At 37.5% G+C, this 24,803-nt stretch overlaps 1 protein-coding gene across 12 annotated transcripts in view; it reads right to left on the bottom strand.

Annotated features, from left to right (window-relative positions):
* The window catches only part of PDLIM5 (PDZ and LIM domain 5), a 116,541-nt gene that overhangs the window by 53,029 nt on the left and 38,709 nt on the right, over positions 1–24,803 (bottom strand). For 6 of the 12 annotated variants that reach the window (XM_052682120.1, XM_052682115.1, XM_052682118.1 and 3 more), the window contains 2 exons: positions 1,872–1,914; positions 363–478 (listed from right to left, as the gene is read on the bottom strand). In XM_052682120.1, the coding sequence (XP_052538080.1) occupies positions 363–478; positions 1,872–1,914 (159 nt within the window). Of the gene's footprint in view, positions 1–362; positions 779–1,871; positions 1,915–24,803 lie in introns of all 12 variants that reach the window. The other 6 variants (XM_052682119.1, XM_052682110.1, XM_052682111.1 and 3 more) reach the window with 1 other exon arrangement.

Below are 24,803 nucleotides of genomic sequence, written 5' to 3' on the forward strand. Positions count from 1 at the left end.
TGCACCTTCAAGTGCCTGCTGCTTTTAACCTCTGCATTGGGACCCAACATAAACAGTGAGACAGGTGTCCAAATGAATGCTGGGCTTGTTGCACGGTCTGAAAACACATCATGATACAACAAATTTTGGTGTGGTCTGCTGCAATTTAGGTGTGACACTACAAATGGACATATTTTCAGAATTAAATCCTCACAGACTCAGCCCTTCAAAGGCACCCCTTTCTGAAGGCACACTAATTCCTCGGAAATTTGCTTCTGGTAATTGGACAGCACACCTCAGATGTGTTTTACTTGGCACTTGAACAAGCTCAGCTTTTTTCCTGCGAGGAAGAGACCCTCACAGCAAAAAAAAATCCCACCTACCCATTTTGCTGTTTATTGTCACCCTGGTTCTCTCTGAATCCTCGTCGCAGCCCCTCCGCTAGCTCCTGGGTGTTGTCGCCGACATGGCCGCCTGGGGCGGCATTGTGCGTGGCAGGCTGCCGTGGGACATTAACGGCAGGTTTAGCAGTGCTCGGCGTGGGCGGCCGCCCATCAGCATTAGGCTTGGCGTTAACATGCAGTCCTGGTGCAGCAAATGGGGCCGGGGTGGGGAGCATGGGTGCTGCCTGGGCTGGGGTGAAGGCAGAGGACGGTGACGGGATGGAGGTGACTTTTGAGGAGGCCACAGCTCCGAATGGCCTCGGGGTCTTATTGTAAGCCACACTGGCCATGGCAGTGACTTTGGATGCAGCAGCAGAGGCAACAGGCACAGGCTTAACTACTTCTTTAGGTTCTCCCTATGCAAGATAAAAAAAAAAAAAAAAAAACACACAAAACCACACCAACCACATGCACATTCCTCAGCAGGTATTTTCAGTGCTGCTGAGGGAGATAACCTGCCTAGCAAAGAAGAGGTATGAGCATCATAGAAGCAAGTGAGAGTGCAGTCAAGAAATCTGTGGAAAAAGTGAGCCATGCATTTAAGAAAGGGAATGATCTGTGCGTGCATGGTCAAAAATCAAAGAACACGATGCTTAATTTTCTCACTGCATCCAAAACAGACACTACACAAATCAAATTCAAGACAAAGTTAAGCACTGCTCCACTGCAAAACCCAATGGATAATTCATGTGGAAAATATTAGTGTTTTTAGAAATCCACATTCCACTTCCAAATCCAGTTTGAGAAACGCACATTCCTCATAAGCTAGGATCATGTGCGTGCATATGAACACACGGTATACATTGATCTGTTGATAAGGGCCTGAAGGGAGGAACCAGGGCCCTGAAGCTCATTTGTCAGAGGCCAGTGCTTTAGAACCAAGTTGGCTTTTCTAGTTGCACTCTGCTGACTACAAGGACGAAAGTTTCTCCAGCCAAAGTTCAGACCCACTCCTGTCCTTACTTGAGACTCCAGGACCAGGTGCCACATGAGTGGTTGGGTCACAGATACATAACCCAAAGTCAACACGGGTTATAGCTTCCAGATGGGAAAAATATAAGACTGATAACACTTGATACACTACAGTCATGTGGGAAAAGAAAACTGTGGTTATCCCAGGGTCAGGGATGCAAGAAAGCAACAGTTTGTTCTTTTTTTCCCTCTTTCTATAAAGTCATTGCTTTTAGAGCAATGGCAGATGAAAATGAAAAAGAGTTTCTCCCTTCAGGATATAGACAAAAATTCAGCATTATCTTTCAAAAAAGTTCTAAAAGCTAGAAGATAACATTTTATTTATTTGTTTGTTTGTTTATGGATGCTCATTTACCAGGTTTCTCGATTCTTTTTGGAGAGAAAAAAGATGTGGAAATAAAGCGTGCTGTACTATTTAACAGATGGGTAACAGTTAGTGCTACACACTACATTTCTTGGTTGTGATGATGAACATACCTTTGGTACATGAATAAGATCAGGTTTTGTTGCAGAAGCCACTCTGGAAGAGAAAAAAAACATACATAATTACAAAAACAAAGGCTTCAATATTTAAGTATTTCCCTTTCCCAACTCACCACATATGCCCACAGATTTATAAATTGTACCATTTTGTTTCCTTTAAAGGAAACAAGAAGTATTCAAGTTATATATCTGGTAAATACAGGGCAGAAGGAAAAACAAACTGGATGAACTAATCCAGACGCAAAGTTAGGAACTCTGGCAGGCATCACCAAGTGCTATTTCACTTAGAAATTCATAACATCATATCACCAGAAAGGAGACATTAGTTGAAATTTGGTTGTTGTTTTCCTTCCTTTCATAAGAGGACACATCGTGTAACTCAAAAGTTCTGGTCAGATAAGTTGCATTCTCAAGTTCATAACCCTTATCTAGGCTTAAAATGGAAAGCTTCCTTTTAAAACAACAACAATCCTTCTGAATGACTTAAATTAAAAAAATACAGCGTGCCACTTTTGGTACTCGGTCTTCAAAGATGAGGTTAATGTCATTTGAATTCCACAGCAGATAGAAAAAAAAAAAAAAAAAAAAAAAAAAAAAAAAAAAAGCCTTTCAAAACAATGAGTGCATTGAAACTACCACGGGGTGGTAGGAAGCAAAGGAAATATTGTAACAGAAAGGATGAAGATAAAGAAATGACAAGTTCTGAACTGGTAACACAGGACAGTAAAAGAATCTCATTTGTTTTTGTATTTTTTTTTAGATTTGCAAGTACACGTGTGCAAAAATACACTAATACTCTACAATTTCACAAAGACAATCAAATCAAGAAAAAGTTCAACCCACTGACATTTTGTCTGATAACATCACTGCTGATATACTTCAGCTTTCTGTTGATGTTTTGGTAGAAAAGTGGCTTCCTGACACATTTCAAAACACTTCCGGCCATATTTGGTAGCTGCTCAGAAAAGCTGGATCCCTGAATGACTGAAGAAGAGTTGTTATATCCTGCCTAAAAATTGCACAACTTTGACTTCCTAAGAACCTTCTAAGCAGGTGCTCGCAGAACTGAAGCTGGATTAACATTTCTGAAAGATACTTTGCTGCTGAGGCAAAAAAAAAGAAAAAAAAAAAAGAATAAAAAGGCTTGTTTATTTTGAGATCAGCAGAGAATACATTTTCATTAAACACCTTTATTGTATGAGACAGATTTGAAGTAGACATACCCAGTCTGCTTAACTGAAGTCTTCTCAACTCTTAACAAATATCTTTTTTCTTTTTTAATTGTTTAAAAAGTTTACTCCTTCCCTTTAAGCCATCTAGTCCTCAGTGCTCATCCAATTTCAACAACAGCCTTTCAGCCATTCAGGTTCAGGAACTCACTTATAAAAAAGGGAGATGCATATAATTCACATGCTACATTGGCAAACAAGCTGAAAAAGTGATAAAACAATAACAAGCAGGAAAAAACAAAGCGCAACTACAGAGTGCAAGATCATCATCTTCTGCACTTTGCCTTCATCATTTGTGCATCACAGCTGACACACATCATGCCCACATCAACAATAATTCTCAGAGAGAGGGATTTCCCCACTCTGAAGAAGAGCTCTGTTCTCCTGTTTCCCACAGAGTTTCCAGCCTATGAGAATTCTGGCCTCCAGCCCTCCAAAGCACCAGGGTGCATCATTAATCACTCTTAATTGCAGAGTTGTCAATTTGCAGCAACAAAAGCAACCTAAATGTAACAACACATATGGAAGCCTTTTCGTTTTAAAGACTAGAGTTAGCAGGAAATATGCATCTTGTTCTATGTTTTAGGTATGCATTTGTTAATAAACTTGGAACTTTTAAAATATGGATTAAACTAGCCTAACGCTTAGGAGTAGTAAGATATTCACTACTCAAATCAACTCCTTATTTCAGAGCTGAGAAGAAAAGTTTCTCCTTGCTTATGCTCGATCCTGCAGTTCCGATCTATAAGCGAAATGCATCTTTTTCTTGGTTGTTTTAAAAATAAATAAATTCCAGTTTGCAGCACAAGTTTGCTTTGAATTCATCATAGCATTTAGCAAAATTTCAATCCCTGCTTCTACTCTTCAAAATTCATCCACCAAGAAGAAAAAAAAATGCATTAAAAAAAAGTTTTGATAACTACACTGTTCCCAATGTTCTTTTATTACTGGAATCAGACAGCAGACAGCACAACAACTTTAATTTCCCCCAAACATACTTGAAACAAGGACATAAGTCTGTGTCCCAGACATACTTCAAACACTTGGCCATGTCAAATTCAGACCACTGTCAGACTAAAATCTTTTATTTATCCAGTACAGCATAAAGAAAATGCTCATCCAGCAAACTGAGCCACCAGGATCTGAATGTGAAAAATGTACAGTGGTTAGACAAGACAGTACAAGAGGAAATGCACAGTTCAAACTGAAGAGCAAAACATGTCCAATACATTTAAGAAACTAACTGCTTCAGGGATTACATCTTGATTGCTGTCCTTGGAAATAAAGACAGATATTAAGAAATCTGCAGAGTAAAATGAAACATTTTAACTTCACATTCTTGATCATTTTCTTAGCTGTTAAAACCTAGCTTTTCACCTAGCAATTTCATGCTAGTTTAATTAAACAGAGTGTATTAATACCTGACGATGCAGGCTTCCAGAATAAGATGACATTCTTGTATGTTAATACTCATTAGAAAAGTAGAACAGCAGGGTATTTTCTGAACGATTTAAAGATGGCAATTCAGTATATTAGTTCATGTAAAATTCTGGTTATGTACAAACAAAACAGACACAAAAGCTCAGCAATAAATGCTTATTATAAACAGTGCACAAAAACCACAAAAGACCTTCACTAATGGTTGCTGGATTGAGTTCCAGACTGCATTGTTAAGCTTCTTATAAATTATTTTAGACAATGGAAATACAGGCAACATTCATCAGTTAGTGACAGCTGGGACACTGAAAATGAAAGTGCACAATATTTTTGCACTTCTCCATCAAAATTGTTTGTTCTTTCAATAAAAGGGCTATACTTAGTCTGCATAAATAGTTCATTTCAACCAGAAAAACATGTTCAAATTTACTTTCCCAACATCCTACAAGCTTTTTCTCTCCAATGAATACTTTTGTGACATTTAATGTATTTCCAACATTCAACTTCCAGCTCAGCCTTATTAGGAAAATGAATTAGTTTGCTCATCACTGTAAGTAACGCGCCCAGCAAAAAACATTCATTCTTTAAATTCTCCTTTTATTAATTCACTCTTCCAAGTATTTCACCCATTGGGAAGACATAATACAACCAAATCCTTTCAAAATTACTAACACTTGGAAACCCCCAAGTAATGCTTTGAGCTGTACAACTTGGTATAACATCTCTAAAAATCAGTCATCAATATAAACACCATAATCTCACTGATGAGTGTTAAAGAATTAAATTTAAGGCAAAACAAAATTTTTCAGAGGCCCCAACACCCAGCTAGTAAATCTGGTAAACCAAAAGATACCTTTCAGAGTATTTCTCCTCAATTCCATTAAGGTCCCATCACTCCTTTAAGGTAAACCTCAAGGAGGTAACTGTACACAACACCAGCATTCATACAGGTACTGTGTTTTTGGCTTTTTTTTTTTTTTTTAACTCTGGAATTTAAAAGATTGCTTATGAATTTTAGTCTCAGATACAGCAGTGAGAGGTTGCAAAATTTTAATTAGTAAAGTGAAGTCAATTTCTGCAAAATTGGATTTGTTGGTCTGAAGTGAAAAATTCTAATAGGAGGAAGGAAGATTGATTTTTTTTCCCCTCTCATTTTGAGAAAAGAACTCCTGTTCCCTAGCTGTACAGTCAGGACAGATTCTGGCAGCAGATACAACATCCCTGAAAAGTCAATGCTCAGAGCTTCTTGCTGAAAACCTCAGCTTTTAATGGTTTTGCCATTGTAGTCCGCAGTTCTGTTTTGCTAATGTTTTTGACTCATATATTTCTAGATATCAGTTGACAGGGCAGAAAGCTAAATGCATTTGCTTTTCATAAATTAGCTAGCCTGCATGAAAACAAGAAAATGACAAGCAGAAAATACTTAGCATTGTAAATACTAAATTATGACTTTTACTAGGGGTTATCTGAATAAAAACAAATGCAGATATAATTTAAAGAAAGAAAAAAAAGAATAATCCAAATATATTTTTCCCTTAGTGCAAAGCCCTTTCCCTATTGCAGACAATTCAATTTCTACCACCTCTGCATTGCAAGAACAGAAGAGCATTTTCAAGCTTGCTTCTTGTTGCAGTATATGCAGAATATATCAGAAATGGTTGCCTTATGTAAATAATTTCAGTCATCTGCCAGGAAGGAAAATAACATGCAACTGCACTTCCCACAACTTGTAGGATTGCACACACTGTGCCAGGTGGCACAAGTTGGCATGCTGGCATTTCAGAGACATTGCTGGGACAAATATTTGCAGCCCAGCAACAGCAGCCCTGTGCACATCCCCATACATGAAGAAGACAAGGCAGAAAAATTATCATTAAGCAGAGCTAGATGAGAACTGGAAAGCACTACAGTCACTGTAAAAGGGAGATGACATTTTTTACTCCTTTTTAAGAAACACTGCAATGTTTTCAAACCTATACTTTGGCCATCATGCCTGGCAGTACATTAACAGGCTGCTGTAATGGCTATATCACTTTCTCTCTCCCCTAAGTCATTCTTTTCGTTCTAGTTCAGTATGCTAGTTTTCACTTAGCTCAACAGGTGAAATCATAACAAATATGAAAGGATGAAGATTGGATGCCCATCTGCTTTTTACAAAAATAGTGGCAATTCAGACACCATATATAGTAAGTCTTAGTGCTAATGTCACATTCTTACATTACAAGCTAATTATTACATTAAAAATACATATTTCTTCTCTTGCCCTATAAAATCAGTCAGTAAATCTTGCTTCCAGGATCTTTCAAACTTAAATGTTAAAACACAAACTCCAGTGTGCTTCTAATGAAGTTTCTGTGGATACTCAGTTTGCATCTGAAATGCCAGAAAAGAGCTGTTCAGCCAGATGGGTGATTTTATTTACTTATTTATAAACAACTAGCATCTTTAAACCCAACTTTGAAAGAGTTTTCATTTAGAGCTTAAGGCATCCCATCTTTGCTGAGCTATATCCAATGGAATACTCCTAGAAGATTGGCATTTATTCCTTCGTAGGTTAGTACATCAAGATAATATTTGTCATCTCTGAAACAGTGCTTTCTTACACGTAGCCTAGGAACATTAGCTTATAAGTCATTCAACACATATTCTGTTTTCATTAAGTTTAAAGGGGGAGATTTAATATAATGTGCATGTCAGCATTTTGCATCTGGCATATACTATGTAATACCTTTATATCCACACACTGTGAGCCCTCCCAGCACTTCAGATGAAGATAAAATGAAGTCAGGTAAAAGAAAGAAAAATTATGTCCTTGTTTTACTGCTCATTTGATAGTTGGCCAAGCCAAATGTAGATCCTTGAAATTTAAATAAGGTTTGGGATTTCATTATTACGTGTTAAAATAAACAGTGCTGACATTTTAGGAGAGGAAGAAATTGCCCTTTGCTTCGGTATTCCAGCCCACAAAGGATTAGTTGTTTTCAAGACCTCCCAAAGGCAACCACTGCTCATAGTCTCATTCCTGTGGTCTGTGGCAGCCCTACCAAATACATTTGTAAAGAAAATTTAAGTGCACTCAGATAATATTTTATTTTATTAAGACAAAGCCAAAACCAAACTAAAAGCTAAGGAAGAAATGCTGTGAAATACATCTCACTTACCTTCTGACTGACAGAGATTCACAAGTACTTTTTAGAAGTAGAAGTTTAAAAACCTTCAGGTACCATGCATATGATCAGGAATGGACCAGGAGGAGTATATTTGTCCATACCTACTTATGATTCCATGACCAGAACTGAGACAGGAAAAGTTCCCCTGCTACCAACTACGGCCTTTGTGTTACATCCGCATACAACTCAGAGTGTCCAAGTTCTGACATCTACTTCAGGAGGCAAGAATCTCTCCTTGCCACAGCTTTGCTACTCACAAACAATGGAAAAATAATATCTTGTCTATTAGACTTGCCCATGCATTCCCTTCAGCAACAGTGATTATTTCTATCCGTTACATCTTGTTGTAACTATTTACTATTTGTATCTTATTTAGAGTTTCTAAAGCTGCCTGGTCAAGTAATGTTATCCACATGACAGTTCAGCGCAAGTATCAAGATGGAATAAAAAGCCTTCAAGCAGCTATACCTCAACTTCTAGTTTTCTTAAGAAGAACTTCATAGATCTTAACTCTAACACAGCAAGCTATATTTCAAAAATAGCCAGCTTAATGAAAAGCATAGATACAGACAACTCACAGATCATCTTCTTCCTCCAAAGCTGCTTGACTTCATGTTGACTTCAGTCTGTCATCAAATCCTGGTTGTAATTTAGGAGATTTGACACTACAACCTAGTATTTTTTTTCTAGTGCCTTACATGATATGGTGACTAATATTTGAATTATCTCCTTTGTACAAAATGCAGTTTAAATAAACTTGAAAGTATAAGGGCTTTTTTTTTTTAAATTAGAAAATTCATGACAAACAGCTATTCAATCCTCAATATAACATTATTATGTTGTTGTTGTGTTTTTTTAAAAAAATCTTTTTTTCTTAATAAGTGTATGTTTGGGAAGGAACATTTATTTCAAGTTTTATCTCTCAACTGAAGAATCTGGCAACTTAGAGAGCCATTAGTCTACTACATCTTCTATCCTAGAGAAATTAAATTCTTCTCTAAAAAGCAGGTCACCCATTAGGTTTGTGACAAACTTGGAGTGAAACGTTATGGAAGCACACTTAATAGGATGAAAGCTCAATGTCTGAGATGTCAGGCAGCTGTAACAAAGAGGAGCCATGTCCTCCACTGTGCCACCAGAGCAGGAAGCAGCATCACTCACACAGTCCCCTGCAATGTCTCCCAGATGTCTTCAATCTATACTCATGCCTCCTGTTTCTTGTTGACTCAGTGATCATACTGGAATGCTACAGGTTCTGAATTTGAGTCAGTTTAGCTCTGCACTAAAATCTCTATTTTACCATCAGTGATAGTGTTGGAACTGCAGATCATCTCAACCATGTGGATATACAAAGAGCCTTCTGCAATTGTATGGTTGGCAGAATGCTACTGAGCCTGGGACTAGTCCAGAAAAGACAGATACAGCAGAAATTACCAATAAAGATGCGCAAGACATCCAGGCTGTCCCTAAAAGGAGCACCACCCAGCTTCCTCTCTCCTGTCCCTCTGCACCACACACCTGGGGTGAGTGGGAGGTATCAGCTGCAGAGAAAGCAGAGCTGAAGCCCTACAGACACTCTGTAGATTCATTGCAGGATGAGTTTAATAAGCATGCAGTTGTCAGTAGCTGATTCTCCACCTTGCACCTACCTTCTGTCTTTGTTTTTCTTGACTTTTATCACTTCCATGTATTGTTCATACGTTAAATATATTTAACATCACCAGTCATGGAGTTTTATCATTTTGAGAAAAGTTGTGTTCCATTCTGACTAACCAGCTTTTTTTTTTTTTTTTTTTTTTTTTTTTTTAATTGCTTTAGATTACTAAAAGCTTTAATGTAAAAGAAGTCTTATAAGAAAACCTCTAAGTATCATATCTACATTTTAGGGTATGGAAGGCCTCAGCTCAGCCTTGGCCCGTAGATCTCACCACACCTATCTCCAAGGGAAGCCAAAGAGAATCAGCCAGAGCAAGGTCTGCAGCTGAAATGTCTACCGTAAAAGCTAAGCAAAAAAGATCAACTATTTGGGAAGACTACTGCTCTTTAACTCCTGTAGTCAACACAACAAGGAACTAATTATAATGGAAACTCTCCCACTGTTTAAGTAAAGGTGCATAAAAGCACATGGTTGTAACTCTTCTCATTACTTGCAGCAACTGGGAAAGAAAAGAAAAATGAACAATGCCAGCTGACTCAGACTCAGTAAAGAGTTTTCCCTTCTCACAGCCTAGCTTTAGAAAAACAGCTTTTACTGCTCAAAATACTTAGGGGATACCATTCAAAGCACTCATGCAACACATGAGGCAATTAACTGTTTTGTGAGTAACTAATCACTGATGCAAAATACTGACAGTAACAAAACTTGCAGAAATCTTTTCACCATGCTGAAACCATTAATTCTGTTCTTAGGCAAGACAGAAGTAAGTAACTTGTGACAGGCACGATAAATGTTTTTAGTACCTCATGGGGTTTTGTGGTTCTGTGCCACAGACATGGCTTACTACTTACAATAGCCTGGAATTTTTCAAAGGCACTAGTTTAAAAGAAAAAGGGGAAAAAAAAACTTTCTGAGGAGTCTGTCTGTACTGGAAAAAAAGTATTTGTATTTTATTTTATTTTGCCCCCTTTGCAGGTGAATAACAAACTAAAGCAAATGAACTAAAAATTGATCTGGAGAAAGAAACCTTCATTTCTTTATGTCCTACAGTTCTGCATCACTGCAACTATCTTTCCTCCCTATTGAAAGCTTGTAGCTTGACAGTAGCTACCACTTATCTTTCTGTTAAAGAGTGCAAGTGATGCCTCTCTAATAAAACTTACCTCCATTTCAGACCCCTGGAAGAATACATATATCTGAAAATCTGACAGCTTTTCCCAGCATTATCACAAATCCTATCTGTCTTAAGCTGTTATGCTTTCAAGATACTACCACCATCTTTCAAAAAAACATACAATCTTCAATTTGTTCTCATTACATTGTCTACCAGAATGAAGTAGAAAGTCCTATTGATGAGTCAGGGCACTGCAATTTTGATTCTCAACAGCTGAGAGATGATCTTGCATGGCACAGGACTGGTTTTATTTAAACAGTGTCTCATTTTTTCCTGTGGGCAGATGCAGGAACAGTTTATCTACCACCACCAATCAGTTCAGATATTCACCCTGTCTTTTTTTTTTTCCCCCTAGCTTTTACTTCCTGCATTCAAAGAGATGCAAACTACTATCTGAAATTAAAAAACAAAGTATTTACTTGCTATATCTTATTTTAGCACTATCTCAACCAACTTGGACTATTTTCGGCATATAAAGGACAGAGGCCATTTTTAAACCATGAAATCTTCTTTTAATCCATTTAGAGACAACTGTCCCTTGACAGATCATCACATAGCCTTTTATAATTAAAGAATGTCTGCAAGTTGGCATCATAAACCTTGCAGGTAGGAGAGATGTGCTTTTCAGAGGCAAATAACAGCTGTTGGGCAAGTGCTTTATTTGAGGAAAAAAAGTGTAAATAGAAAACAAATAACATCACTTGTGGCACCTAAACAATGACCTAATTCATGTTTACCAAAGAAAAAAGTGATGAGCAGATCAAGGTAGGTTAAATTGGGGTGTCTTTGGGTCAGACAAGGTGCCTGTACTCAGAGAGAACACAAGGAAATTATTTTTCTCCCACTCTTAATATTCAGATAACAGGAACAAGATGAAGTTGATTTTCAAAAAAAAGTGAAAAAAAAAGTCATTAAGTATATCACACAATCAAGATATTGTATGAAGTATGAAAATGTTCACATTTTCTCAGAAAAAAAATGACAAAAGTTCCACTCCCAAATGTACTCACACACTATTCAAACTCACAGGTGAGAAGAATCGCATTTTAAGAAATGTTTCCATTTTCCAAAATGTAAGCTTTTCCATTTCTCTAGCCTTGGCCAGGAACACAGGAAGCACCACTGTTCACGCATGGCTGCCAAATGACTCCCAAATCCCAAGGCTACTTCAGGTTCTGGGAAGGAAACCAACAGTGCTTCGAAACTTTTTGATCAGAAAACTTTTGGACTTGGGACAAGCAGCCATTATTTAAACCTGCTGTCTTTCTGGCAGTCTCATTAAGCTATTGAATTCAATGGGCGTTTGACTAATACCAGCACTGGAGAATAAAAAGCAGCAGCAAGAAAGCTTTGCCTAACATTTGCATAAAGCTGTTGCTTCCTTGACTTTCTGATGGGTTGTTATTAACACGTGGAATTATTAGGGAGGATGAGGAAGAACTACTGCTCAGCGTCCCATAGCAGTACAGGTAGTACATTCACGTAAGTCTTGAGATGCATGCAATCAGGTTGTTTGCAAATCAGTTACGAAGACAAAATGAGATGTACACTTCTATGTTCACACGGAGCACATACAACTTCCAAAGTGAAATTTCTCAGAGCTGCAGCCTTTCCCTACATCTCCTGGTTAAAGGCATTGATAGTTTTGCTACTGGCCTTCTTACTGTGGAGAAAAAAAAAAAGAAAAAAAAAAAAAAAAAACCAATTTATTGCAGTTGACCCAAGGCTATTAAAGCTTTCCTCCAAGAACAACTCCAGTAGAAAACATGACAGAGAAAAACACAATCAAGGCAAATTTTTGTGCAGGCAGTAATATATGTAAGAACCATCTCCCCTCCACTTCAGATTCAATTACTATGAAGAGATCTTTGAGTGCTTCATAGCCTCGCACCATGCAAAATTCAGTCTGGTTGCTGATAAAGTTGCTGGTATGTACAGCTTTAAGGGTTTTGCTTTTTCACTTAATTGAATATGGTGACTCTTTCCACAGAGATCAGACTTGCTCTAACCCAGTATCCATGTTTAGCATAAAAACAAGGGAGGGGCAATTTGCAAAACCAAAACAAACCCAACAATTCTTCCGTAACTTTCTAATAAGTACTTTGTAGAGCTCAAATTATCAATTCCACAGAAAAGGATACACATAGACAGAGACAGCTTATCTTGACAGATCTGAGCATCTTGTCTTCCAATATTTTCACCTACTCCCATGCAAAATAGCTCAAGGTTTGGCCTGACACTTTTTGGGCTTCTGAGTAACAAGCGGCCAGGCACATCATGCAAACAAAATTGATCAAGGTGAAATAGAAGAGTGCATATATCTTTAGGTGTACTGTGCTTTTTGTGGATATGGCTAACACCTGGGAGGACATTTTGCAGCAGTATAATGGACAACATACACATAACCACTGGATAACTTTACTACAGCGACGCTTATTTCCAAATGCCTAAGATCTCCAGGGGAAGATACTATTTATTTGCTATAGGAAAAGGACTTTGGATTACTTTTTCAACCTCTGTGAGTCTGCTTATGCCGAACACACACTCCCTTAAAACATAACCAAGGACTGATTTACTCAAATGAATGCATCCCAAGTAATTCTCCATATCCTGAAGAAAAGCATACCAATACACCCATGAGTGATCTTTGGACCAAACAAATAAATGTATTCAGGGGCGTGGAGCAGTTTTAACAGCTGCATTGTTCTAATGCAGCTGTTACCAATTACTGGCATACGTGGTGAGGCCAGTCTGATTACAGCTTGTTTCATCTATATATAAACGCAGTATTTTGCTCCTCAAAAGTTTGGCATTCAGATGGTAACTGCAAGGCTTCAAAACTGAAGTCTATCCATTATGTCTCAGCTGGCTATTTTGAAGCGTGCCAACAGAATTAAAATGTCACTAAAGATCATGCCACTCTCTGAGGTATCTGTGTTATTTTAAGACTTGAAGATAAACTGTGGCCAACTTCACATTGTTTCCTTAAATTTTTCACTCTATAGCTAAGAATGAAGCTTAAAATAAATTAATGATACCATAACATGCATGCTGACAAGTCTCTGACATTCAAAAAGGTACTGGATAGGTTGCACAGGTTAAATTAGGAGTGGAAAGAAGAGTTTCATCCATAGCAGTGAATGGCAAATCGCACTGGAGACCATTTATATAGATAATCCTACATCCTTTTCCAACAGCACTAGCAAGAAAATCTAATGAGAATGGTGTTAAGGAAACATTTAAATTCTTTACTTGAAGCACAGGAGTTCTGAAAGCACTGGATCAGATTACAAGAAACGTTCTTTAAAAGTAGTTTCACGCTACTTTGCTTCTGCAAATTATTACATATGAATGCTCTTTTTTTAGTAAAAGATACTGAGGTGAGCCACCAAAATGCTTTTCTTGGGTCTAATGTTATCTCCAAGAGAAAACGTGATAAGCCACATGTACAATAACCTTTGGAGAGCTCCCACTAGGGCTGGTCCTCAGGACTAAAACCCTTCATAAAGGTTTTCTGCATCTCTAGAACTGGCCAAATTTGAAATTATTGCAAGTGCTTGGGTTCCCTTAATCCCACAATGAAACACTTCCACATCCAACACTGTAGATGATGGAGTGAGGGCGTACCATACATACCACAAACTTGGGCCATGGAGCCTTTCCCACCACCCCCTCTTGCTTCCTTGTGTGGTCATTAGCAAACCACAGTAACATATAGCAGGGGATAGTATTGGACCACTAATAGCATATACTGTATCTTCTGTTCCACATTTTACCTAAATGGGTAGCAGTCAAGACTGATGTATCCCCTTCAAGAAGGGCAATAATAAACAAACAAAACAAAACCAACCATAGATAGGCAGGCATACAGATTTAAAACAAAAACAAAAACAAAAACAAAAAAAAAAAACCTGAAAAATTCAAAGAAGCAACAATGATTTAGTGACTCATGATCAAAGTCTTCTGTGGTATTTAAGAAAAAAAACACAACAGCAAAAAGCAGCAACTTGGTGTGTCATAGGAAGAATCAGACGAATTCTTGGCATTTTTTAAGAACAGAATCATTTGGGTGAATTACCTCATGAACAGGGCAGGGAAGAGTAAATACACAATGTTTGCAATTGCTGCAGCTCACCCCCATACTTCCTTTAAGCCTCACATGCAGCGAGCAGCTACTTATAGTATCTCCTTCTAATAAGAGACTTTCACTAATGGTAAAGTAGTGGGGGGGAGAGGAAAAAAAACACAGCTAAGTCAAGAAAAATATTCATGATCAAAATTAAAGGTATAGGTTTAAAATAAAAATCTTTGAAATTATATCTTCAGACAGAGCCTCACAGAAAACTACAACCTTCTCCACCTCTGTTTCAAAAAGACAAGAAAAAAAAACAACAAACCAAATTGTCACAGCTTCCCTTACTCATGTCTTGATCAAAGATGGCCTGAGTCTGCTGAATATTAGTTTATGGCAGAAACAGTTTGGGTCCAGCCCTGCAAGGTATTATGTTACTCCAGGAAGCCTGCTATGTGCCTCGGGCTTTATTATCTTTAACATCAGATGAAGTCCTCTTCATTAAACAAAGAGCTTTTCTCCATCTCAAGAGAAATTTAAAACTTAACTGTATTTTATTTCAAAGCACTTTTGTTATTTAAAGTTTGAAAATAAGCATATCTAAGATAGGAAGCCATCTTCCCTACTGAGATAAATCCACCAGATTAGTACCCACTTAAGAGCACATTAAATGCATTTCCGATTTCCCAAGTTCTTTTTTTTTTTTTTTTTTTAAACAACCAGCAACAGCATCGAGTTGATATAATATTGGTTTTAGCACTGACATTCCACCTCCTCTCACTTGTGCGGTTGCATAACAATCTACTTTTTTTGTTTGTTTCTGCTCTAAAAAAAATCTCTTTCTGCTCCCCTCAATCTCTTCAAGAAGAGTAATTGGTACAAAAATACTACAAACATACTCTCTTTGTGTATGGCCACATTATACACATTGCTCATTTTTTATACCAGGAGAAGGTATGACAAAAATCACGCTTCTCTTGGTGTTCATTTCACTGTCACCTTAATGGGGTGATACTTCATGGATTAACAAATCTTAATGAAAAACAAATAACTTTCTGAGCTCTTACCTTTCATCCAAAACATGGAAAGGAGATAGCTGGCAACACTTTTGGCCAAAGGACTTTAAGATCAGTATCAACAGCAGGCACATTTATGAATTTCACTAACTGAAAGGCTTGGAATGGAAAGATTACCTGTTTTTGTTCTTAAAAAAACTGTTATGTTACACTTAGCACAGTACATGTATTTAGTGGCTCCATGTGCCACTGAAACAGCCTGCTCATGGACTTGGCTTTGTATGTGAAGGAAAAATAATCTGTTTGTAATTGAGAAGCATTAGTTATCTTTGAAGTCACTGTGTTCATTAACTTTGGCTTTCTGAACTCTGTAATACATTTCAAGAATGTATTCTATGTTCTGTTTTTCACATCAAATTTTAGTAGTTATAAGTGACACTGCGCGAACAATAAACTAACTACTCTGGTTTGGACTGATTTTCCACCAAAAGTGAGTGTTTAAAGTTCCCTTTTCTGAAGCTCACACAGCTGCCACAATTCATTCCTTTCTGCTGAAATGTTCCTTGTATAGCAGTGGTCATAGCTTAAGTACAGGTAACAGATGAGTCAGAAGAAGCAAGTCCCTCAAAACAACTGTCTTTCAGGTAACCCATTTAATTGCCAACTTAATTATCCAGAGTTTAACAACAAACATTGGCTGGGAGGCTCTCACCTGCTGACAAATTCTCTCTGAAATCTCTGACCATCTCAAGGTTTCTAAACCATTAGTTTTTATTTTGGAGGGTTTTCTGCTCAGATATATTCACACAACACTAGCTGCTCAAGCATTTTTTGTTTTCCCAACCCAACGGTAATTTAACAGTATGCTGGTAAAAATTAACTAAGTTAGGATATTAAAGCTCGCCAAAATAATAGGAGAAAAATACTTAGCTGCCATTATAAGCTTAGAAGTTAGTTGCAAGGCATTAAGATGAACATTTAAGATCCAAAATATGAAAGCACATAAATCTGTTGTGAATTCAAATGTGACAGATTGAAATCATTTGCAAATTGCGTTTTAATGACAAAGTATACTCAGTTTACACAAGAGTGCTGGTAAAAAGCTCAGACCTCAGTGCCAATATTTTATAAAGCATACACCAAACAAGTTGTTCACTTCAAGCTCAGTTGAACTTATCTGAAAAACTAAAAAACAGGGGGTTGCTGTTTCTATGTAAGTGATAATGCACCATGTGCTAAGTGAAAGCAAAGATGCACCATGCACAGAGCTAAAGGAAAAAAAAGCGAGCACATACTTCCCATTTTCACACAGCAGAAACAGTTTGATGCTGTCAGCCTGTCTAAGGTGACTGTCACATTGATGGATATAGGAACCAACATACATAGGACCCCCATTTAATTGTTAGCTACAAGCATGTATGACAATCCCCAATCTCTTGCGCAAGCAGCTAGATTTTCACCTCACAGGAGTTACGCAGAGCAGTTCTCAGCATGATTTACTTTCACCTCCCTTTTCCACTGAATCATCGGGTACCAGCTAGGACGAGTCTGGCCACCAGACTAACAGGTTCACAGATCCAATGTGCTCCCCTTTCAGAGGAAACTGTCTCTGCCATTTTTCCATTCTATTATTGTTCAAGCTTCAGACCAGAACACGTCCACCAAAACAAATCTACTCAAGAGTGTCAGGCCAAAACATGTCCTATTGGAAAATGTGAGCCAGTGGGGGATGTAAAATCAGTGTATGTATGGCTATGTCATTCAAGCCACAAGCAAAGCTCAATTTTACTTCTAATACTGAGGTAACAGCAGCCTTAACAGATGCAACTCATTAGGACATTTTACAGGGCAATTAATCTCTGTAACAGAGCTTCCAAGAGCACAGCTTTCTCCTCATCTTACTCTCTCATAGGAAACTTCTCTTTGGGAAGTGAAATATGGGCACCAAATACTATTTAGCAGTTCAAAGTAGAATTATGTCATTACTGAATTGTAAGGAGACATGTAATAGTCAGTATTTCCCTTGGGAGTTTTTGACAACGAGAGGAAGAACAAGCACTTCAATTAAGCAAAAATGATTGGCAATGGTCATCCTTAATTGAATGGTCATGATGGTAACTTATGTAGTATTTTCCTTGGAAAATCCTTGGAGCCTCAATAGTTTTCAAGCAAGGTCAGATTTTACAGTGTGAACAGTAAATATACGTTACCTGTGCAAGAAAAACAGGAAACTTCTACAGTTTTAGGAGATAAAATGCTGAAGGAAATTCACACATGAAGCATGAAATCAGCAAGAAATCCAGAAACGGCACTAGAAATTACACATTTAAAAACTAAATCAGCTCTGACAAATAGAATAATACCTGAAATATCAAGATTGCTTACAGAAAATGTTTTGCAAACACTAACATTCTCAAAAAAAGTTGTAACTAGTTGTGAAGTTGTAATCAGGTGCTTTGCACAACAGATAGTATTACTAAAGAAACAAAAATGTTGCAGCGCTTATGCAGCATATGTCACTATCACTGCGCAAGCTGTGGAAGTTTATTACAAGACACAGAAATGAAAATCAGAATTCTTTCAGTGGCCTCTTGGACTGTAACACTATATGACTATTGCTTCAAATGAAAAAAAAATATCCTAAACAATATAACTTTTTAAATGACCTATCACTCATTAATAAACAAACAAACCCCACATATGCTTTACATCAAGGATTAATTTTAAGTGGAAAGAAACACACATCACCCAGAAACACAGCTGTGAATCTTCTCTGCATATAAACCAAAAAGCAGGACCAAACTTGGAAGCTACATGCTATTGTATATTTGCAAACAAAAATCAGAAGTATTCTATGACTTGGTATCTGCATTTTTCCCAAAATACATATATTTAATGCTTGGAAAACCATTCAGTTTACCAATTAGAAGCATCCATGCTATAAAACACTTAAAAATGAAGTTGCACTGCATGAAATTGATCTGAACATCTTCAAACTGAGGACGTTCAAACATAAATTGCAAGATCTGGTTCCACGCTTCCATAGCAATGAGAAGGCTTTTCAGCACTGGGAATATGAATAAATTTAACAGACAAGCAAAACTGTCCCAAGGAATTTGCAATCTGGAGATTTCTATTAGGCAGTAGTCAGATTCCTAGTAACAGTAGTTACCACTGCAACCTTCCTAGACACATTTTGAGTATTAAATTTCAGCTTGCAAACATTAGTTCTTGCTGTACACGTTAAAACAGAAGTTTGACCATGTGGAATACGTTAGAGAATTCCCTGCTGCCCACAGAGATACTCGGTCAACTCTGCTTCTTCACATTCTGGAAGAGTGCACACACTGGCATCAAGAGAGTTGCTCTAATTTTCAGGTATTTCAAACTAATTACATTGCTTTGGGTAAAATATATTTGATTAAATTATCACTGTTTGTTTCTGTCTTCAGAGATGTAAATCAATCATCATATTTCAGCTAGAGTACTGTTGACAGAAACATTTAAGGTGCTCAGTAAATTATGACCTACCCTTAGTACCTGGCATTGTCCTCTATATATTTACTATGGAGTTTATGATCCCTTATTACCAAAATACATTTACATATTTTCATCCTTGCAGCTCTACAGATCCTCAGCAAGGCTCTGTGGCAGAAAATATGTGGAAGGCCTCTATTTTGCCAGCCCTCACTCCCACCCACCTGGCAGATGCATAGGTATGACCCCAACAAAAATAAAATGGATCACTGAACTCTATTTTTACCCTGAAACCTTACATTTTCACCCCAGCAACTCCCTTTTGAACTTCAAGGCAAGTTTTTAGTCTGTTTAGTTTGTTTATCTGCCGCATATTTTGTGGTTCATCTAATTGCTAGTTGACATGTAGCAAAATGCTGTGCACAACAAAAGGTTTTGAATTCCAGCTGGAAGCAAGAGCTGTACCCCTTGCATTTATTTAGTTTGCAGCCAGACTTCCCAAAGGCATGGCTTAGCCAGCAAAACCTGTTCAGCTGCTACATGAGGAGCAAAAACTTTCTAACCTGGCTCCAGTTAAAAAGAAAAAAGTGCAAACACCAAGAACACAACACCAAGAGCACATCTGCGTGTGAAGGAGGAACCAGAGCATCTCCATTAACTTCGAATTCAGTGGACAGCTGCCTGCCCAGTGCTGCTTAATTTCAAAATGAGGCACAAGGGTCACTCAGTTGCTTGCACTGCAATATGCTATGTTTCTCCTGCAGGTCAAGCTACTGCCAAACCCAAAGGGCAGGCTGACCAAAACACTAGGTGACTTTCCTGCCAGGAAGCACGCAGCCTTGAATTACCTTTTCCTCATACCAATTATCTGCACTGGTGCAGGAAGTCAGGTGGATCCCAGCTTGGCACTGGCATTTCTCCTCAGTCCTGCTGAGCAGTACAATGTCATGAAGCAAATCCAAAGGTCTAACAGACTAACTCCATTACAGTACTGTTGGCACTCTTCTCCCGCTTCAAAGCTTCCAGATTTATGAAAATACAGAATAAAATAGCTCTTATCGTACATTGGGTTGAACTGTTTGGTGACTGCTGTGTTTTATTTTGCCTTGCATTACTGCTTTTCTTGCCTGATCATGCAGACATTCAGTGCAGACATCCTTGAAAGAAGAGTTATACAAGTATTTATGTTATAGAAAAAAGAACTCCAGCAAAAATAAAAAAATAAAGTTATGATACTTAGAAAAATGTGACTCAGTTTGAGATTCTTCAAACTCAAGTTGTGATCCTTTAAACCAATTTAACGCCTACATTCAACTAGCAAGGGAAACAAAGCCATCTTTTATATGCTAGAAAAGCAAATCACTGAAGAAAAAAACTAAAACAAAAATGCCTATGTAAGGGAAACAATGATGACTAGTAAACCAAAGTAGGAGAAAAATAAGACTTCCTAATGCATTCTTGCCATAGCTTTCTTAAAAGTTTATCCTTATATGGTTTGTGGAAACAAAATATCCACCCCAAGCAATCCATGACTCATAAACCATAAAGTACAAGCCGTAACTATCACCTAAAGTGAAACTTGTATTATTAATAGTCTGAAATCCTTTCTACACTTGTAATTCTTCTAGAGGTTCCCTTCTTAAATTATTATTTTTATTATATCACTACTTCTGTCATTTTATTTAACAGTTATACTGTTTTCACTCCCTTCTCTCTGGAGGCTATATGAACTTTTAACATTTAGGAATTCCAATTTCTGTACTGATGACTCAGGGCAGATCTTGGGATCCACAGCACTATTTCCAGCACCTCTGACATTTATTTTTTTTGAATCAAAATTGTTTACAGTCTATACCTAAGGAGCAAAGCAAGAAAAAATCTCTTACAATCTCACTTCCCAAATTCAAAACAGAAGCAAGATCATACACTTTATCCACACAGTTTGTCAGAAAACATACGCCTCACAGCAAAAAGCTCTTCCTCCCGTGCCCCAGCAGATCAGGGTTCTTTATACAATAAATGATAAAAACATCTTGTTATTTTCTACTAAATATAATACTGGGAACAATGAAAATGGTGATTAAAATGCATACTGAGCTAATCTTACTGCAGACAGCCCTTTCTGAAATGGATAATTTGAAAAATCATCTTACAAAACACAAATCAAATGATCCAAAATATTTTTCCTTATTATCCCACCTCAAATCATGAGAATTTCAGCTGTTCTTAAGCTGGAAGTCTAGACTTCATATTTCCTGAAGGAAAATCTGAGATGAGGAAGAATGCTATAAAGATCTGCTAATAAAGATATACTCAGGAAAGCAGATAAAATAAGTGTCACTGGTGTAGACATTTGGTTTATTAACTGCAGAACTCAGTCTTAAGACTCATCTGAATTTTGCCTCCAAATTTGTCTTGCTTCTATGGATATCAAATTGCCCAGCTGGCTCTAGCCTCACCTGAAACTTCTGGGTATCCCTGTGGTCCTAAAAATTCAGAAAAACAAAACCAAAAATCCCATAGGCATCTCTGAAATTCATTGGCTGCATTGCAATACCCCACTTTCGTTTGTAAAAATCCATGAACTCAACCACTGCAGAAATGGAAGCAGCATTAGAGAAACCACTCTGTGTTGACATACAGCACCCAAAAGATTTCTGAAGCATTGCTGTAAGGTGATAGAAAAGTAAATAACAAACATCCTCAAGGGTTCTTCCCAAGTGAATTGGCTCCATAGCTTTCTGTTCCTGCTGTCAGAGAGAGATGAAAAAACTCCTTCAGAAGTAGCACCGTTTTCTCACTATGAAGATCTGTTTTATGAATTAGAAAGGTAAATAAATTCCACATTTTAAAAGTAAAAAAAACACCAGTGCCTTCCAGGATTTTCTCTACTGTTTCTTCTTAATCCATGCACTGCTCGTTGCCACTTTTTCCAGAAGTTTCATGGGAATCATGGTGTCACGTAACAGTAGAAATACATGATCTTCAGCTTTCTCAATTCCAAAAAATAACTAAGGCATGAGTCTGGAGAAATAGTCCCCAAAAACAATATTTAAAATTGGTGGTGGCTCTTAGCTGTTCAGTAACTTACAAGTTTATTTATGGAAGCCCATGCTAAGTTACTAAAGTTGATATTCAAAAAGCAAGCATCTGGTTTCCATCTGTCCTCATGGGAACCACGAAAGGACTTTAACAGAAAAATAAAATACTGGGGTGCAAAAGAGCAAGGTCTCTGGGAGGAAGGGATAAATATCATAACGAAATAATTCTTAACTATTAAACACATTTAATGTTTCTTAAAAATATATATATATGAAGAAAGAAAACATTAAATAGAAGGTAAAATCATATGTTATAAAAGGAGAATTTTTTAGCCATATGTAATGGGAAAAAATGAACAAAACATCTACAAATTGTATTTTAAAAATTGTGAAATGAAATTATAACTTTCATGGTAACCAACAAAACCTGTGCCCAGAGCTAATCAGTTTTAAAGACATTACCTGAACACACTTCCCAGCAATAGAAACGTTGAGAACCTCCAGCTTTGTACAGCAGGCAACTAAAGTTTTATCTATTTGTATTTAAGCAATCTCCAAACAAAGTGGACTTTTAATTATGACAGCTATAATACCAATTCCTTCAGTAACAAATGAGTGAATATATAAAAAACAGCATGTGATGTGGCCTTACACATGAAGAAAGGAAGCTTTTATTCTCCCTCTTCAAGTATTGCACTGACATTCGGTTACAAAACAGCTAATTTGGTTTTTCAATCAAGATACATGCACAACTGCCTCCATAAACATGCCCCTTTAAGATGTAAAGTTTCAGAAGGCATGGCTTTAAATATGCCTTCCAGGCAAGTTACTTCTTGCACCTTAATTTCCTTCTCTTCATTTTTTCCATTTTGCACTAAAAATAGGGAAAGTCAAATAAAAACCTGACGGGAGTTGTACCAAATTAAAATATCTATGGTAAGGAAGTTGATCATAAAGACTTCTCTCCTGTCTTTGTTGTGTATTTATGTAGATATATATATGCAGATATAAAAGCTACAGCTATGTAAGTTTTACTTGCAAATAGCAATTGCTCTGTTCATTTTATTTAGTCTCTCATGAGTGAGTTGCATAGAAATCTCCGTTGTGAGGCTGGTAGTGTACCCAGTAATTTTTTCCCATCTTGCCTCTATTTTTACTTCTCACTCAAGTCTCCATAAGCATGTTTACTTCCACATATTTGAAATCACATAAAACTGTATCAAATTATAACCAATGAAGGGTAAAGCAGGCATCCATAGATGAAAGTACGGTACTTCCTACCATTTATCACAAAGGTTATTAAGTATTACCACAAAAAAAAAAAAAACACCAAGTGGAAATATATTCAGGTTCCTATACTATCTTCACCAAACATGGACACTGCAAAAGCCATTAGCTCAAGCTGTAACACTCAGTTTTCCTGGCCCTCACTAATCACTGTTTTCCTTTAAAATGGCAAAAAACTGGGGCATTATCTAGATGTTTATATGTGCTTTTAGGACTAACTTCAGCATTCTCGCACTGTAGCTATCAATTAGCAGAAGTATATAAAAATTCAAGTGGTTTTTTTTTTTTTAAATTTATTTTTTAAGAAGTTGTCTTCTCTTATCAGTGGTATTGACAAATAATTTAAAGATCAATGCTGTTTCACATTCACAGCTTCTCTTTAATCTTGGAGAGGAGCAGTAATGTCTCAGAATACTCTATGTCGTTTTGAGAGAAGAGGTAGGAACAGAAGAATGTAATTATGGAAATCCCTCAGTATTAAAATCTTAGCTCACCACCCCATTTATAGCCACAAGCCATTCTTCCCATGGGCAAGCAGCATCTGCAGCTAGCGTGAGTCTATCCAACTTTGCAAAGCGCTTTTTTCCAGACTAAAAAGAATAAACAAACCAATAAAGCAAATCCCTCACAGACAGGAGAGCTGGGAGTGCACTGCCCATGGCTTTGGTTTCATGAGATCCAAGCAAAATTAGAAACAGCTGAGCCCATGGGACTGCAGAGAAGCACCACCTCAAGACAGGACATCCGTCCCACTCCCAGATACTGGGGCTGAGGCTATTTCTTTGATCTCTGATTGTCTGATCCCAACTCAGCCTTCAGCTGTGAGGTAGCAGACAAACCATGAGTCAGTTCCTGAGCAAGGTAGGAAGGGTGAGAACAGGAGACGACTGGGTTAACTCATGATTAATTCAATTTTTAAATCACAGCAGTCATCTCTGTGCCCAACCAGGCAAGTTACTGCCTGAATGGGACACACCTGCTGTTTCTTTCTGATATCTGATATTAACCTCACCAATCGATTTAAAATGACAGGCAAAAGTGGGTCAAACCTCACTCATGGTTTCCTGCAGTTGTGACTCAGTGGACTCCTGGAAAGTGAGGCATTTCCAAATGACCTGCTCGCCTTGTTAAAAACCCAAAAAATAATGACACACTAATGTGTATGATTCCACTGGTGGGTTGTTTCATCGAGAAACTCTTAATGCCAACAAGTTTCACTGGAGAAAATGCCCCAGGCATGAACCACACCATAAGATAATCCTTTCTTCAGAGGCTGAGCAAAAGGAATCGCTCATTAAGAACAGCTAAAGACCAAAGCATAGCAGGACAACAGACAAAAAAAAGAATCAGCAAGCAGGGCTGAAAC

The sequence above is a fragment of the Tympanuchus pallidicinctus genome, unplaced genomic scaffold, assembly GCF_026119805.1.
Source record: "Tympanuchus pallidicinctus isolate F22 unplaced genomic scaffold, pur_lepc_1.0 scaffold2, whole genome shotgun sequence".
NCBI classification, from domain to species: Eukaryota; Metazoa; Chordata; class Aves; order Galliformes; family Phasianidae; genus Tympanuchus; species Tympanuchus pallidicinctus.